Here is a 16,164-nt window from a genome sequence, read left to right on the forward strand (position 1 = left end):
AGGGTCTAGGAAGATAAAATGCCAGAGTATTACATACATGGCATCGCGTGAACTGTGGCATCTTACCAGGCTTTCTGTTTAGTTTTTCGGGTTAAAGAAGTTCCAGCAAAGACGACAAACCAGATGAGTAATATAAAAGTACACAGAAACAACATAATCGAAATCGCAGCAAATACAACGGCCTTCGAGCGGGCAGCAGCCATATCGCGTTTTATTTACATCTATTTGGTACCCACGAAGAATACTGCTCGTACTGGCAGAAAATCTCAAGGAATAGTTTGTACGATTCGAGCAACAAGAAATGCTTCGGATGTCATCGCGAGCTTATTGTACTGTAGAAGACGTACTAAAGTTTTCTTGCACTGAAAGTCACCGCGAAGCAAGTACGGCAAATTTATATTGGTTAGACTAGCCGGCTCAAAAGCAGGCTGCTAATGGGGTGTATACGCGATACAGGGATAAATAGTTTGGCTAGTCTGAGTGTTTAACTATTGTATAGCGGGGTGGTTAAATATGGCCGATTATTAATGGCAGAAGTAACTTACGTGCGTTTTGGTTTAAAGGCGAAATCACCGCTAGCGACAATAATCATGTACACTTAACTATTGTCTATCTAGATTTAAATGAACAAGGAGGGTTGATAATGCACATTAGAAGATTTGACATGACCATATAGAAATTGATAACAAATGAATGCTAAGACTCCCAAGAGTACCCTCTCTACAATCTTCACAGGCGTTTTAAGCATCTGCTTTCCTTAGCGTTCATAACTATAGTTGAATTTAATTCCTTACAACAATTTTTGCATTGGTTCATTAAAATCAGTGTGACTCAATAGACTTTATATGTAGAAAAAATAACACTCGCGTGCAAATGATTGAACAGGGTAAATAAATTAGGACTGTTAGTTTATTTGACTTGCAACAATGACGCATCGACATTTATGTTAAGAAGTTTGTCCTACAACAGGGAACAGTCATATTTATCAGATCTCCAGATTCTCCCGAGAACTATTTAGGTGACTGACTTAAAAGTATACTGTGATTTTGTCATTTGTTTGTATTTTCGGTCATTTTCTTAATGCTTCCTGTTTTCTATATAAGCTGTTCAACAGCAGTTTGTGCTAGCACTTGTTTCTGTGAAGGCAGTATGAGCTTATACGAACTCAAGCACTGCGCAAACTGGCAGTATACGACGCAATCGTACGCGATCTTACGAGACCGCACAGTAGACAGTAACTTTCCAACCGACAAATTGCGTTCTATATAGGGTAAATGGAAGATTCGGCACCGAAATAATGGGCTCAATGTCGCTTGCAAGCACCTGTATGATTTGGCCATACGTTTATATGTTCAGGTACGTTGTAGTAGACATATTGTATTGCGTTTGTAATAATAATTATTAACGTAAACAGTCAAGTGTTTTCGCTGCCATGGAAAGCGTTACATTACACTGAATTTATGTTTGCAAACTTTGCAATAGTAAAAATGAGCAGAGAAAATAGGTGTTTGTTCTCCTGGAATATGCGCTTTGTGAAACCTATTCCTTTCGATGATTCTGTAGTTTACGTTGTAAATGTTGCACACTAAATTTGCCCTGCATTCAAAATCGTTTATTTTTTACATCTGCGGCACCTGCACGATGACTGGTCTATGAAGACTACAGTGACTTTTCCAAAAATTTCCAAGAAATGCCATAAAATGCCACAGGTCCATTACTGATGGTACGCTTACAAGAATGTTGTGTTTCGCCCCGATGCGCTACTCAGCTACTGTTTACCGAGCATAGTCACAGCAAGGCATAGAACTGTGCTGATATAACGACGCTTAATACGTTGCCTGGTACCTTTTTGTGTGCATGCTTTTTGGTAGTACCCTTATTATCGCCAACACCTCGAATGAAAATTGGCTGGCGCGGTTATATTGAGATTAGAACATTTGTCTTCCACCATACATCTAGGATTATAATACTAACTGAGATAGACAAATTCTCATAAAATATTCCTGGAAGCCCCTTTTGGCATCGAAACGTGTTTAAATACATATTCAGGGATCGAGTATCAGCTATTGCATTTAGGCCGATACTGTCCTCTTTTCGCTCGTTAGGTCACTAGAATTGCGCCTGTTCTGTATGATACTATAAATGGAAACATCCGTGTTAGGATCAGGGATGTGCACGTTTTCGTATAGTGAAGATTTGTGTTACGGGTTACTTATAGTACAACATTAGGCATTGTAAATAATTGAAAAACAATTCGAAAAAGTCCTATTGTGCAACCGTTAATTTATACCTCAATCACTGCAATAATTATCACGTATAGCCATGGTGTTGGCCAAAAGAGTGACCTCTCCTGTTTATACGTAGATATATATATATGAACCTAGATTTTGGTCTTCTTCAAAGATTTTTTTTCTGGTATTTAATATTTCATACCGACTATATTAAGGGGCGCTGGGAAGCTTCCAGTATTACTAGATAAACGGATTCTACTCTATTATATCTAGCCGTTAATGCATGGCGTGCTCTACAGATAAGCGGACACAGTGCGGTCAGAAATTAACATCATTCGTATAAGATGAAGTATCGTATAGTAAAACATATCGCCGTAAACATGAACCTTATAGGAGAAAGCCACAGATTATAATACAGCTAAATAATGCGCGAAGTTTGGCCAGCGAACTTCACAACACGTGAAGTCCGAAACAATCGAAAACATTTAGAAACACCTTTTTCATTTGAAGCTCATTTGCTATTGAACTGGATAGACACGACTTCCGGTTAGAAATTAACGTGCATCAAAATTAGTTAGTCTTCAGTTTAATACGTAACACTAATCCATGGCCTATTTTCCTAAAATCGGATGAACAATTATTTTATATAATTTAAAATTTAACTCAAATGGTTACCGTCAATCATCGACAAGCCATAAATAGATTGACAATGAACCTGCAGCTAAGATCTAGTTTGTATAAACATGTGTATATACATTGGTACACTAAGCAAGTCAGAAGGTTAAAAAAACATGCAAGGATTCTGTCTATTCTACATACCGGGATATGCGAGAAAACATTGTTTTCTCATTCGTAGAATGGCAAGACCATACCTAGCGTAAACCTATTTTGATGAATCTGAACACCTTTACATCTGCCCAATAGGATACAGCACGCTTATAGAGAATAAGGAAACCTAATTAAGCAACAAGGATTCATTCAAGCCAGCACTTTGCGCGAAAGCTTGCCCTGTGTACGGTGAAATGCGGAACAATGTATTCTTGCCTACACAAAACTTTCAGCTTGGGGGTTTAATGATTTAAAGGCTTGGTTTTTAGTCAAGCAAAAGAATGGAAAAATTAATTCTTTGGCTGTTTCCAGCATTTTGATTTACCAACTGTCGCGTTGGATTATCGCATTACGCACAGAAATTCTCTTAGTTTAGATAATCGCACACAATTACGATTACTCTGAAATGGTCCAGTGATCCAGACCGTGAACACGAACCTATACGACTACGATGTCTCCAACAAGTCAGATTAGACATTCGTTATAGAGACTTAACCGAAATTATCATTTTTTTAATAAACTCTTATAGCTGTCCGAAGTAAATACACTCAATTCCTTTTGTCAACTGACGGACTTGTTCTGCATCCGTTTCACCGCCTAGGCCAGTGCTTTCTGGACGATCGCCCACACTTGTGGGACTGCGTCGGTTCCATGCGGGACTGCGGGTCGACACAGGTCCAACCTCAAACAACTTGTCTTCACCGAGAGCAGCTATTTTCTCTTCATTTTGCCCATGACTTGACTGTAAAGGAACACTGGGAGTATGCGAACTGCGTTCACGGTAACGACTCAAACTTAGTTTATCAACAACGGCTTTTCTCTGTTCCGTATCGGGTCTATCTACAGCAGGTGACCCCGTTGTAGGCTTCCCGCTATTACCAGTTAGCTGACGCCGTGTCGTAGATACAGCCAACGCTACAGCTGAGTCCGCTGTCGGCGCAATTGGCGCTTGAGGGAGAAGTAAAGCGCGCGGCAAGTTTGTCCCGGATACGGTTTGCGCGAGGCTTCCGGTGGCGTTCATACCGGCACTGGTTGTCCCACTAATCAGTCCGCTCGCGGAACTACCACTGCTGGGACCTAACGTCAGTTGTTTTGTCGGCGTGGCGGCCGCAACCTTCACTTGAGTGGGCTCTAGCTGAATAAACTGGTGTTCTCGCCCAATCCAATCAAGCTCGTCGTTTGACGAACTCCCTGATCCGGATCCAGAGGCATCTGAATGGTCCGAACTGCTTGAGGTACAATGTGAACTGAATGATGATGAGCATGTTGATGATTCGAGCTCTTCGATCTTTCGCTGTGAGGCTCGCACGAGACCTGATAGCCGTAGACGTTTTGCAATGGTACAAAGGTCCTGAGGATTCAGAACGAAATAGATAATTGGAATATACACTGCTTGAATCAATCATTTTAAATACAAGGCCAACCACATTGCAGGCAAGCCGCTTTTCTTATCAAGAAGAGAAATACAGTCCACTAAAGGTTCCGCTCCACTAGAGATAAGGATCTTGTTGCTCTTATGATGGAGGATTGATAATGCTGCTGCAAAAGGATGTAGGAATGCTTACATAAAATAAGTCAACGGATTCAATGTCAACGGCGAGCAGGAAGGCCTTCTCGTATCGTCCGTGCCTCATTAACTCGAAGAAGAACCTGTAAAATAAACGATGTACTTAAAAAAAAACGGCTTGCAGCGAACAAACATTCTAATAGCTGATTAGAGAAAATACTTCTAGTAAATTAAGCACCAGTATCATTAAGTTTATCATTAGTGTCTACAAAGATACACCCTCCTTTAGAAGATCGGGCTTACCTTCTGGCCAAATTGACCACCTTTGGCATAAACTGGGCTAAAATTCCCTCCTCCAAGCATGGACCCTCGCAAAAAAAGCTTGCCATGGCACACTCAAGTTGTGCTGCAAAAAACCAAGCATATTTATGATTTAACAGCTTCTGTGTTCAATGACGAATTAACAACCACCAGGCTTGTTGTTTTTGACGCAGGGTAGTTAAAGTTTTAATGCAAAATGAGTGTACTGGTGCGTCCATGGTTAGTGCTTCATCTTTATTTCTTTGAAGAGAACCATCAATTAAAGATCAATAATTAAATGAGTAGCTGAAATGATAGCCAGAATTGGGGAAACGAACATTCACCTTCCACGTGGTCATCAAAAGGCTTCGTTAGTAGTCGATTACAGCACTTGATTAGCATGCGATAACAAAGCGGAGCAAATTCAGCCCAACTGAGAGCACGCAACAGACTCAGAGCCGCATCCATCGCTCCTCGTCGACTATAAAGTTCACATAGTTGTACAGGTCCCCATCCTCCGCACCATCCGGGTTCTCCGGCTTCTGGGCAGAGTGGACCCCCGTTGCTAAGCTGAACGTTGATAAATACAAGGCAGGTCCTATCAATTACAAGCACACCCAGTCCACTGGTCGTATGATCATTGCTTTGGCTGACACTTGACCTTGGCTCCCACTCAATACACAGAGGAGATGGTTTATGACGAAAGAACGGGTTGAGATCGAGTAAATCGTGAGGTGCAGCTACGTCCGACACCGCGCATAGTGGAAGATTATTAAGAGCCATATCAACTGCTAATAGCTTCCCCTGAGAGCCAGACATATAAAAGAAATGAAACGTTGCTATTAAATGTTTGTTACCGCTGCTTTAGCTCTGTCGAATTGATAATACACATAAGTAAATGGCTCGCGCCAAACAAGGTATTTCCATAATGCCCAAAAATGCATATGTAAAAAAAGCAAAACAGTTGTGTAGCCCTAAAGGTTGTGCTCAGTTGAATTCATGTGGTTGCAAATTACTGGTTACCCGGAATATATTGCGGCCACTGCTGTGATAACGCTCATCAGATCGTCGATGTCAACGAATTATAGTTTTTATCGAATTGACTACCTGTAGAGAGGCCAAAAGGGCGAACGCTCCATCCGGATGCCAGGATATACGATCGACAGCAACTCCTAACCGCCTTGTGGAGCTTTTCCGTCGAACAGCGTCGTAACAGAGAACGGTCTGTTCACGTGTCGCAATAAGAACTCGCTGCAATGCCTGATAGAGACCACAGCCGGTCAGAGCCGAATCGAGCGATATGGTCACGCAGGATAAACGCACGAAGCGACCTGAAACACGCTGGCAGTCATATTAGTCTTTGCTGTTCGAAAGCATCTAGAACGAGGTGAGAATTCTCTTCACTTTTTTAAGTAGCAAACATTTTTTTTGATTCTGGTGAGAACAAGCAAATCGGAGGATTAGGCAGCGAAATTAACTAATGGGTTAATACATGCTTCAGGTTTAACATTTGGTACCAACGTTAAACATTGCGTCAAAGGAAGTAGGAAACGAAGTGTCTATGCTTGGTTTCGAACCCAGACAAACATACATTTTGCGAACAAGTGAACACTATATTACCAGGGAGACTGGTTAAAGGTATATTAAAGCGGTTCTTTTCTCAGTTTTTTTTATTCATGTTTTTTGTATTACACCAATGGTGTGAATCAACTGTGATTAATTAAAGCGCCTATTTGGGATTCGAAGCATAATATCATTTGCTATGACATTCTCCGCATTAGCCACCCGCTTAACACAGAAAACGAATTTTGATGGCTGTGTTGATTAGTTTTTGTCGCTCGATAACCAGCTTTTTAATGCAAGGACAAACAGAGCTTCAACTGTTCATACTTCTTGGCGTCGCAGAATTGTCTAATCTATCCCATATACTAACCATGTCCAATTTGATAGACGCAGACATATGCTGCATGAACAGGTACAGGTCGACTTCTCTCATGTTTTCGATAATCGTCATCAGCCTCAGAATCGTTGGGATCTTCCTCGGCAGCTGGTGGTCCTTCAACCGTGATTAGGTTATTAGCCACATGGTGACTTAGCTCCGCTGCATGAATCGCGCGTTCAATGCGACCATACGAAAACAGTTCTATAGCGTTGCTGTACAAAGGGCATACAATTTTTTTCTGAGTTTTAGTCATTGGAATATTTTAATAAATTGTTCGCGAAACTTACTGCACATTACAAATTTAACATATAGCAGAATTTTTTTGACTAACTTTTTAACAAAACACGTTACACAAGTATCCAGCAACAGCAAGTCTTAAGTTTAAGCATACGAACTTTTCCTGCAGCATCGTGTATATAAGAACGTTTGCACGTTGTTTATCGGTTAGAAGTGGACTCCACGGTAAAGCATCGTCCCGAGCGGCACCGTTCCAGAACACCACAAGCCAGCCCCGAGACGGAGCCCAGGTCAAACGACGATCAGCGCGTCGACCTCCGATACCCACAGTTGCTAATGCCGTTATTCGAGCATCTCCAGCCAGAGGTCGCCACCGATGTCCTCCACTAGATGCTAACGAAGATAGAGATCGCAGTAATCGTACAACCAACACCTGCAAACGATGCGGGATTGTATTATCGCTTGTTGAAAATAGCTATGCTGTATATACTGAATATTCCGATCGCTCCACCGCGAGCTGAGTTCTACCCTAAGAACAGTAGAATTAAAATTATATATCGATAAACAAACGTTCCACTTCAACCGAATTCTCCTGCTCGAAATATATTTCATATCACTCATACCTTTGGCTCGTAGAAAGAAACAGCAATGGTCTTCCCATGTATAATTGCGTGGACAGGTCTCTCAGAGCGGTTCTCCGTGAAGCGATCACATAAACTTCGATCTATGAAGATGCGCGAAACCGACGGACCTATGCCATCCGTCTGTATAATGCAAAGGGCTCCATTGCCGAATAGCATCTGGATACAAATATATAACGTAAAGTAAATAGAACATGAGTCCATCAGTCAATAATCGTCGGTAAACCATTTTCTATTTCATATACCGACAAGAGTTTCCTATTATTAACTTACATGAATTCAAGCACTATAATCAACACTAAATACAAAACATGATCCTTATGGTGCTGGAATGCTTCTATCACTAGGAACACGAAACTCGGCTCTGCGCAGAATATAATTCGGTAGACTCGCTAGAGCGTGCGTATATTTATAAACAATTGAACAAAGTCTTTTTTTTTTCAGAAGTATTAAGCAATCATTAAGAATCAACCCACAGTCAACAATCTCGGTGCAATCCACGATACTGCTAGACATCGTTCTTTTTCCTGGAGACTTTCGAGTTCCCGAAGGTGATCTTTAAGCTTTCCTGTTAGCCTCCATGGGAGCTTTTTTGAGTCCTGAAGCGCACGACGGGCTTCTCGCAACAACGGGTCAACTACTCCAGCCACGGACTCTGTAACAGGTAACCCCAGTTACGACTGTCTCGTGTATGAATGAAAAATACCGACGGGACTGCGCTAGCATCGCGTCAGAAAAATTTGAAATTTAGACGTCTCTAGTTTTTCTACGCAGACTTGCTACGCGGCATATTCAAGTCTTCATCGGACACTTCAACTCCATTTAAAAAAAGTTCACCACTTCAATTGACCTGAATGAATGAGGCCTCGATTCTAAAGTTATGTTTCAGCTTTTCGACAAAGTTCTTTCCTACACATATGTGTAGTTACATACCTCCGGCTTTGTCGTGCAGCCGGTAACATGCTTGATCCAAATCTGAAAATAAAAACGAAAATCATCTCTTGAATCATTTACAAGTCGCTATGAAGGATAAGCAGATTCTAATAAAAGATCAACCCTTGCGCCGGTAATCTTTCCATATGTGGTGGGTACGTCAGAAGCCCAAGGAGTGTAACTTAAATCTGTGCGTATTTAAATTTGGCAGCAAGCACAGTAGTAGACCTTCACCCATGCGTGTAATCGGCTACATATGGAAATGTACTAATAGCGTACATATGCGCTTTACGTACTAGACACGTTCCACAATGTTACGTTACCATTACCTTTTACTACAACGGTATTAGATGTGGTCAGGAACACCAGCTCGTAGGGGAGTGAGGCCGCCGCGGTCATGAGGATTCCTTGTTTATCTAATCATTGCATTCACATCGACACATTATCAGCACCCTATTCTTTTGGCCAAGATAACAAGACCGGCAGCAGGAAAAACTTTTGACACGAGTTCACACTCGCTAAAGCCTATATAACTATTTGAACAATTTGTAAGCATTACAAACAGCGACAACTCGAAGAACGAATTTCTATGCTTTCCATCATATTTTAATCATAGTTATCCACAGCCAGTAGTATTTTGAAGTATTTTGTCTTCACTGACACGAAATTTTATAACTTTTAGAAAGTTTTCTTTCTTTTTACTTTTTATGTGAAGCTTTTTATATTGTTTGCTAAGCTTGTTGCCTAATTTGAACGTGATTTTTCCACATTCTTCACAACACATTTATCCGACACGACAAAAACGTTATCTTCGCATGTTTCTTTTGCTTCGTGTATGAATTCAGGCCACTGTCATTGAATTAGACACCATTCTAATACCCGTACTGGATCCACTTCCAGTGACTGATATAAATAAACACGTCTTCCTGGTACCAAAAACATTTGTGGTATAATCTGAACCCTTTTGTGTGTGCGAATTTTTTGACTGCTTATTGGGTCAATTGACGTTAACTGCAGGATGTTCTTCTTATGTTTAAGAGTTTCGTCCTAGAGACAACGACGTAGGACTGTGTGGAATTAGGCGCCTTATAGCAAACGTAATTTTTTAAATTGAAATTTGATTTTTGTCTTTTTTGAACTTTGTTTACTTGACCGTTCCGTCGTCTGCCAAACAAGCGACAGGAGCCATGATCCTCATCATTGCGATAGAGCTCATTCACCATAGACAGAAGGGTTGGGAAATACCGCTTACACGGCTGTTCCGCCTCAGGAGAAATCGAACTAGGTAAATAATAAGTAAAAAGAGAAGTATACACACGGCAGTTGATCGATGATGGCAAAGAGATACTATTGGCATGTCAAATGCTATGCCACACCCGGCTTTGAGTAGGCTTAATAAGACAGAAGAGAGCGGTTGGGAATAAACAATTATCGGCTGTTAGTGATAATTAACGACAAGGGTCATTAATACGGTTTGGCAGCTTCAACGGAGTAATAGACAAATCTCGAACAAATAACTTGTGCGTTCCAGCAGCAAATGAGGTTCAAATAAGGGCTACCAAGCTTAGGTACTAGGTTAAGGGAGATTTCGTCCTGGATGTCTATGATTGACGCATTTTCACTGTTATTTTTGACTTTTTGGTAGAGTGACATCTATGAGTCACTTTCCAAGAAAGGACCAACGTTGATATTGCCGCTCCTGTATAAAGACTGAATAAGACTGCTAAGAAGTAACAATTTCGTGTCCGTGAAGTGTGTGAGTGCTACGAAAAACATGGATCTTCGTAAGGTAGGAGCCGAATCAGAAAGATGTAGTAATGTTTAGAATTAGTCATGAATCATACTCAATTCGCGAACTCTTTAGGAACAAATTGTTTGAGTATATATTTAGTAACTTTTGTAATATGAACATTACTAGGCATTATAGCCTTAATATATTGGCTTAAATTTCAGTTGTATATATCTATGTTTAATGTTTGCTATTAACTACAGTACACATCTGCTATTTACGAATATGTACTCATAAAATAGCTGGCAGCCAAACCAGAATCAGCCTTTGTGTGCAGAAGTTGTGCTCATACGTGTGCAATTCTGTTCTGAAATATTAGATTGACGATGCGTTTAGGTGACTGGTGGTGATGCTAAACTCAAGTACAGATTTTAAATTAAAAGTTCCTACAGAACAGTAAGATTGCAGTGCTTTTTGAATTAGCACCGTACGGACTGTGATGGAAAAAATTAAGCTTTGCGCAAAAAAAATTTATAGTACGAAAAGTATGTGAATCATCTCGAACAGGGCGGTACAAATTCAAAAAGTTGGATACACTGACAGTAGAAACGATGACGTATTAATTAATTCAAAGATGATAAAGCAACTTTCAGCTTAAAAATAGCAATTACCAACATGAGTCAACGATAATCTAGTACATTTGAGACACACGCTCGCGAACACTGAATGAAGGAACTTAAGCAAATTTACCCAAGAAGAATCGACCAATCATAACACCAACGTAATGCCCATAGGAGTCCTGCAGAAAAGTTTAGCCTTTAACAGCAGCCAAATTGGTTGCTTTAATTCACGTTTAGTTAACAAACTATTGCATAGGTATGGTAACCTGGACCAATCAATCCAAATTTAAAGACGGTTTTTTTTCTCGATTACTGTATCTTGACCGACATTGGTGAGCTTCCTTACGTTCATAAAACACTTATTTTTTTTCACAATGAAAAAACCATTTCCAAGTAATATACATACATCCATGCAAAAATATCGAGTATGCTGAGAAACTGAAGACGTGGAAGTTAAAATTTTTTTTTAACTAGGCTACAAAATATGTATGGTCACCTGTAGCTAATAACGAAATAAAGTCGTACAGCATCAGTTGCCATTTCTCGAACTACTATTAATATATTAATGTTGTGTCGAAGTAGAAAAAAACTAGTTACCTTTATTCGTTCGTTAAAAAACATCGAATCTATATAGAGCACTAGACTCGACCTGGTGTAACATTACAGCGTACGGAGTTGAATTGGGTGTTTCTGATTCAGTTTCTTCAAGAAATTTTATTGAAATTAATTCAATTTTTTTTTAAGACTTAGGAAAGTAAACCTCTATAGTCATGTTTCTGTGCTTGTTGTAAATATATTTATTCGTTTCAGTAAACGAATTCATTTGGTGATGAATGTTTTTTCTTCAATTCTTCCAGATTATATTGTTTTTTTTTTTAGTATAAAGAATTTGAAAAGTGATTAGCTTCTTCAAATATTGTGATTCATACAGAATTTGATATTTTAAACATTTTTGTCTTGAACTCCATTAATTAGTGCTTCTGGATCAAAGTACGTCTTGATCGCCATACATCCCTTTAGTGTTTTTGCATCATTCTATACTCATGTATAATAATAAACATTTTAATATATTCGCAGGTACGTGATGAGGAGAAGGTGGATCTCTGTCGAAAATACTTCATTGGTGGTTTTTTCCTTCTGCCATTTCTATGGGCTGTTAACGCAGTCTGGTTCTTCAGGGTAGGTAAAGCTACGCCAACTCAAGTTCGTCCATTATATAATATTAAATAAGTAAGTTAGCCGTGGCCTTTTTTTTGTTTATTTCCTCGCGTTCTTAACTTTTCGCGTGCTGATAGCCATGCCTTGTAAACTGTTGGAAAGATCTTCCTTTGATCTGCAAAGTCGTTAGCCTCGTTTGGCAACAAAGTGTTAAAAAATGAGTATAGCAACGAAAAAGAAGTGAAGAACGACAAAACGAAATATAATAAGGCTCATAGATGCGATAATCAGGACGGAAGCCGATGATCTGAGAAGTTTAGCTTAACACATAAAAATATAAACCTATTTACTATATCCTCGTCTTTACTAAATGCTGTGGATACATTTTATCTGGAATAAAAAAAAGACTTCCAACTGCGGCGTTGCAACAGTTTTGGCGTCTTCAGTACTGTTGTTCTATCCAATTTATTAATACTGTTTGTAAAAGGAAGCTTGCATAGATGGGTAGCGTAACAGCAGAATGGGGTACAATCAGGATCCGCAGCAAGTTATTTTTTGTAATCGGATTTGATCCTCTGTCAAAAAGGATGTTTCTTGTACCCGTCTTCTTAAAGACAATGGAGATGTCTTACTGGTTTCATGCTCTAAGCCTAATAAATAATTCGCGCCTAGAACTAAACGGGCACGTAATTCCACAACTTCCGAACTCTTTGATGCCTATCGTCTGACAAAACGGGTCCATGGGAATAGGGTCGACCCGTACCTGGCAACTACGAATAAGAAAACGGGGCCAATTTTACCGCATGTACCCTTAAAATCATTAATAACGTAATTATTATGACATAATTTCAGGACGCATTTTTCCGCGAGGATTTTGTGGGCCAGACTGAAATTCGGAAGTACGTTGTCAGATCTGCACTTGGTGCTTTTGCCTGGCTAATCATCGTCGTGTCGTGGAACGTTGTGTTCCAGTTAAATCGAACTAGCTGGGGTGCGGACGGTGATAAACTCTCGGTTATCATACCCCTTGGCATACCCTGAACAGGAACCTCATCCGCCATCACACGAGCTACAACTTCTACAGAGAATATGCAAGCTATTGACCTGATGACCATTATTATTGGTAGGAAGAGATGAATGATCGTTACGCACATCGTGTATGTCCTTGTTCGCTTGGGTACGGGTTATGGTCAAGCTCTATATAAGGGATATAAAGCGACACTTCTCTAATCATATTAGTAATAATAATGATTATCGTAATTATAATAAAGTATACATGTTCCTGAACGGCAATATTTGACTTCAACAAATAAATCGGCCATAGGGAAGGTGAGCTCTTCACCTGTTGTGGAGTGAGAAAGAATCGGAACATACAAGGTTTGGGTCAAATGGCTCTAACAACATCCCCTCACTCCGAGATTCTTACTACTGTTCAAAAATATACGAAACTTCATAGGATGACAGCGAACTAATACAGACATATATAGTGAATGTAAGATACTATGTAAACTCTCATTCAAAGAGCAAGGGTCTTCTTGATAAGCTCACTAGAATAAAATAGTGTGCTTAATAGTAGTGCGGCCATCGATGTATATAGAAAGAACACAAAAAAACAGAATCTGCAAGTAAGAGTTCGTTAAAAAAATCTCCACCAACAAGAACGAATGAAATTGAGGCTTTCAATGTGTACAACTACTGGTTAAATAAAATAGTTTTATCCAATAAGCATTAAATAAAGTGTCATTTCTACTTCAAAGACGCAGCATATTTTAGTTGTCTGGTCTGGGTTAAGCCTGCTGGAAGTTCGTTTTACCCGAGACGGCCCATAAATTAACTCTACTTGTTGCTATCAGTTACTCAAGGAGCTTATGGGACATAATGTTGGTTATCTTTAATGGCTTCAAGGCTTATTATAATTAGAAGTTTAGTACGTTCAAGTTAGATGGGAACGAAGTCTTTGTAGTTTTGGGACCTAGTTCTACTGAACTACTACGGAAATACTACTACGGAATATGGGCTTAACTTATGATCGGAAGTAAATACAATCAAATTCGTACTGGAGAGAGCCGGGCTTTTGGCGCTGTGCTTGGCGGTAGGATCGGATAGGCACTAGAACAAAAAGTGATGGGGTTTTTTGTTTGAGTCGCAGAGCGTAAGTGACTGCATGTACTATAATGCAGTCTGGCCAATTTCGTCTCTATCTATAATTAATCATGTCGGTTTGTTAGCAATAAACAAGTAGGAAAGAGCTGAATAGCAACTACATTTTCATCTGATTAGATTAAGCAGTGAACGATAGACATATCCGGCAATAAACGTATGGCTAGGTTTTCAAGAGCCGTCTTAGTGGAAATTATCTAAGAGAGATATAGGTAAAGTGCAATAGATAGCTACAATACAAGCAAATACAAAAATCTACTCATTAGAAAATCGTGCCCAGTATCGTTTCGGTCATAACCCGGCGACAGGCATTTAACCTACTGCGGTACCCTATACCACTTACTGGTGGTAATTTTACGCTCTAAGGATGCTGTCTCACCGTCAGTTCGCCGTAGTTAATCTGTGCTAATCCGACGTGTGATTTTTGACAACCAGATCTATCGTACAGTCGATTAGGCTAGGAAGACTTGTCAGCTATTATTTGCAACTATTCGTTTAGCTGCCGTGTATGGTGGGCAAAACAAACACCCGCATCGAATACAGCGCCACTGACAATAGTCGCAAAACGACTATCCAAACCGAGGCCAGGTGCACATCTGGGTACCGTTTAATGCGTAAGCTATTGTGCCTTGTAAGCATGTTTGTCCAATAATCTGCACGGTGTAGATAAGTACAAACCTTTTAGAATGACAGGAGGGATAGGCGTGTCCTTTTTGGAATCAAATAACCTGGACGCTCGTACCGTAATGCTCTTTCGAAACGTAAGGATTTTAGCTTGGACTACGCCCCTTCTGATTATTCCGCTTTCGTTATATGATAGGGATTTGTGACGATTTCATGGGTTTCCTATGGTGTAAACCATGCAGAACCCGGCAATTTTAATCTGGCGCAAGTATTCGCAGTCGTTGCCGACATAAACCATCTATGCGTTTCAGATGCGGCGGAGTCATATACGCCGACTATTCCGCTAGCTGCAGTTGACGACCGCGCGAAATTCATGCTCGTCACGTTTAACATGTTATTCTAGTCGGCTGTCACATATTTGCTGGTATTCTTCCTTCAGTGGTATTATTCAGTCTTATCGTGTTGTGTTTGTTACTGGCCCCAGATCGTTCTCATAGAACCACTAATGCCCCTGCCGTATCTAGCTATTATTCGGGCACATAGCCCACACAAACCACGCCCATTATGAATCTTTACTTGTGCCTGCGTGCTGCCTACCCGCCTGCCCCGAGACAAAGTGGCAACATCCACCTAGTATAGATACTCTGTGGAGTGACATAGCGAAAAATGCGTGGCAAAGGCATTGGCCACATCGTCATAGGTTTCAGCGGCACCTAACTCTAGCGAATCTGTTTTGCGTACTTCTGTGTGCGCGCGCAATAGAAATAGCCAACAGTCATGTGCTATTTAAGCACAGTACCGACAATCTCAACGACGGTGGTAGTAACGGTAGATGAAGAGGAAGTAGCAGCAGCAGCAGCAGCAATGCCAACGATGGAGATCTCCTAGTGGTTATTTGCACTAGCGGAACTATGATGGTATGGCAGCGCTTTGGTCGCTCATCGCCATTTTCCGTTAGTTTCAGCAGGCGACTATTGAGCCATCCGCGCCACCCTGTACTTAAGAAGCAGAAGCAACAGCATCCACAACAGTCGACACAGCTGTAGTCATAGTAACTTAGAGCCGGAATAGCTGACTGCTAACAAAATTTCTGCCGCTACCGGATGCCGCATTACCAGCAACAGCAGAAGCAATCAAATTCTAGTACAGCAGCATTTAAAAGTTGTCAGCTGGTAGCTATTAGTAGTGCTAATGAAGCAACAGGTTGGAATAGAAGAGCATCGAGCACAGCAGGGATCGCGAGGGCGGCAACCG

The 16,164-nt window shown here is 40.5% G+C and overlaps 2 protein-coding genes across 3 annotated transcripts; one reads left to right on the forward strand and one right to left on the reverse strand.

The window, feature by feature from the left end:
• Positions 1–891: 891 nt before the first annotated feature.
• On the reverse strand, positions 892–9,761 carry frtz (WD repeat-containing and planar cell polarity effector protein fritz). The gene is made up of 12 exons (XM_022812591.2): positions 9,322–9,761; positions 8,949–9,035; positions 8,620–8,661; positions 8,163–8,341; positions 7,669–7,845; positions 7,204–7,478; positions 6,800–7,020; positions 5,974–6,197; positions 5,211–5,670; positions 4,870–4,972; positions 4,625–4,709; positions 892–4,410 (listed from the first exon to the last, which is right to left on the reverse strand). The coding sequence occupies exons 1-12, from the start codon at positions 9,401–9,403 to the stop codon at positions 3,583–3,585; spliced, it is 2,763 nt and encodes a 920-aa protein (XP_022668326.1). The 5' UTR covers positions 9,404–9,761; the 3' UTR covers positions 892–3,582.
• An 18-nt stretch (positions 9,762–9,779) lies between these two features.
• Positions 9,780–13,863, forward strand: pen-2 (presenilin enhancer, gamma-secretase subunit). 2 transcript variants are annotated; one of them, XM_022812597.2, is made up of 4 exons: positions 9,780–9,904; positions 10,265–10,408; positions 12,046–12,147; positions 12,979–13,863. In XM_022812597.2, the coding sequence occupies exons 2-4, from the start codon at positions 10,394–10,396 to the stop codon at positions 13,165–13,167; spliced, it is 306 nt and encodes a 101-aa protein (XP_022668332.1). In that variant the 5' UTR covers positions 9,780–9,904; positions 10,265–10,393; the 3' UTR covers positions 13,168–13,863. The 2 variants fall into 2 exon arrangements, with proteins under 2 accessions (XP_022668332.1, XP_022668333.1); XM_022812598.2 differs by lacking the exon at positions 9,780–9,904 and adding an exon at positions 9,987–10,005.
• Positions 13,864–16,164: the final 2,301 nt, after the last annotated feature.

Source organism: Varroa destructor, unplaced genomic scaffold (assembly GCF_002443255.2).
Source record: "Varroa destructor unplaced genomic scaffold, Vdes_3.0 BEIS01000006.1, whole genome shotgun sequence".
Taxonomy (NCBI): domain Eukaryota; kingdom Metazoa; phylum Arthropoda; class Arachnida; order Mesostigmata; family Varroidae; genus Varroa; species Varroa destructor.

What these genes read in the sequence shown, in the direction of transcription:
- frtz (XM_022812591.2), bottom strand. Translation starts at nt 9,403, where the DNA reads ATGTGTTGTGAAGAATGTGGAAAAATCACGTTCAAATTAGGCAACAAG. An exon ending in CCCTTTTGGCCTCTCTACAG is followed by an intron (nt 5,671 to 5,973) that starts GTAGTCAATTCG and finishes TCTGGCTCTCAG; the next exon opens with GGGAAGCTATTAGCAGTTGA. An exon ending in GTGGTCAATTTGGCCAGAAG is followed by an intron (nt 4,710 to 4,869) that starts GTAAGCCCGATC and finishes TTTATTTTACAG; the next exon opens with GTTCTTCTTCGAGTTAATGA.
- pen-2 (XM_022812597.2), top strand. An exon ending in ACGCAGTCTGGTTCTTCAGG is followed by an intron (nt 12,148 to 12,978) that starts GTAGGTAAAGCT and finishes ACATAATTTCAG; the next exon opens with GACGCATTTTTCCGCGAGGA.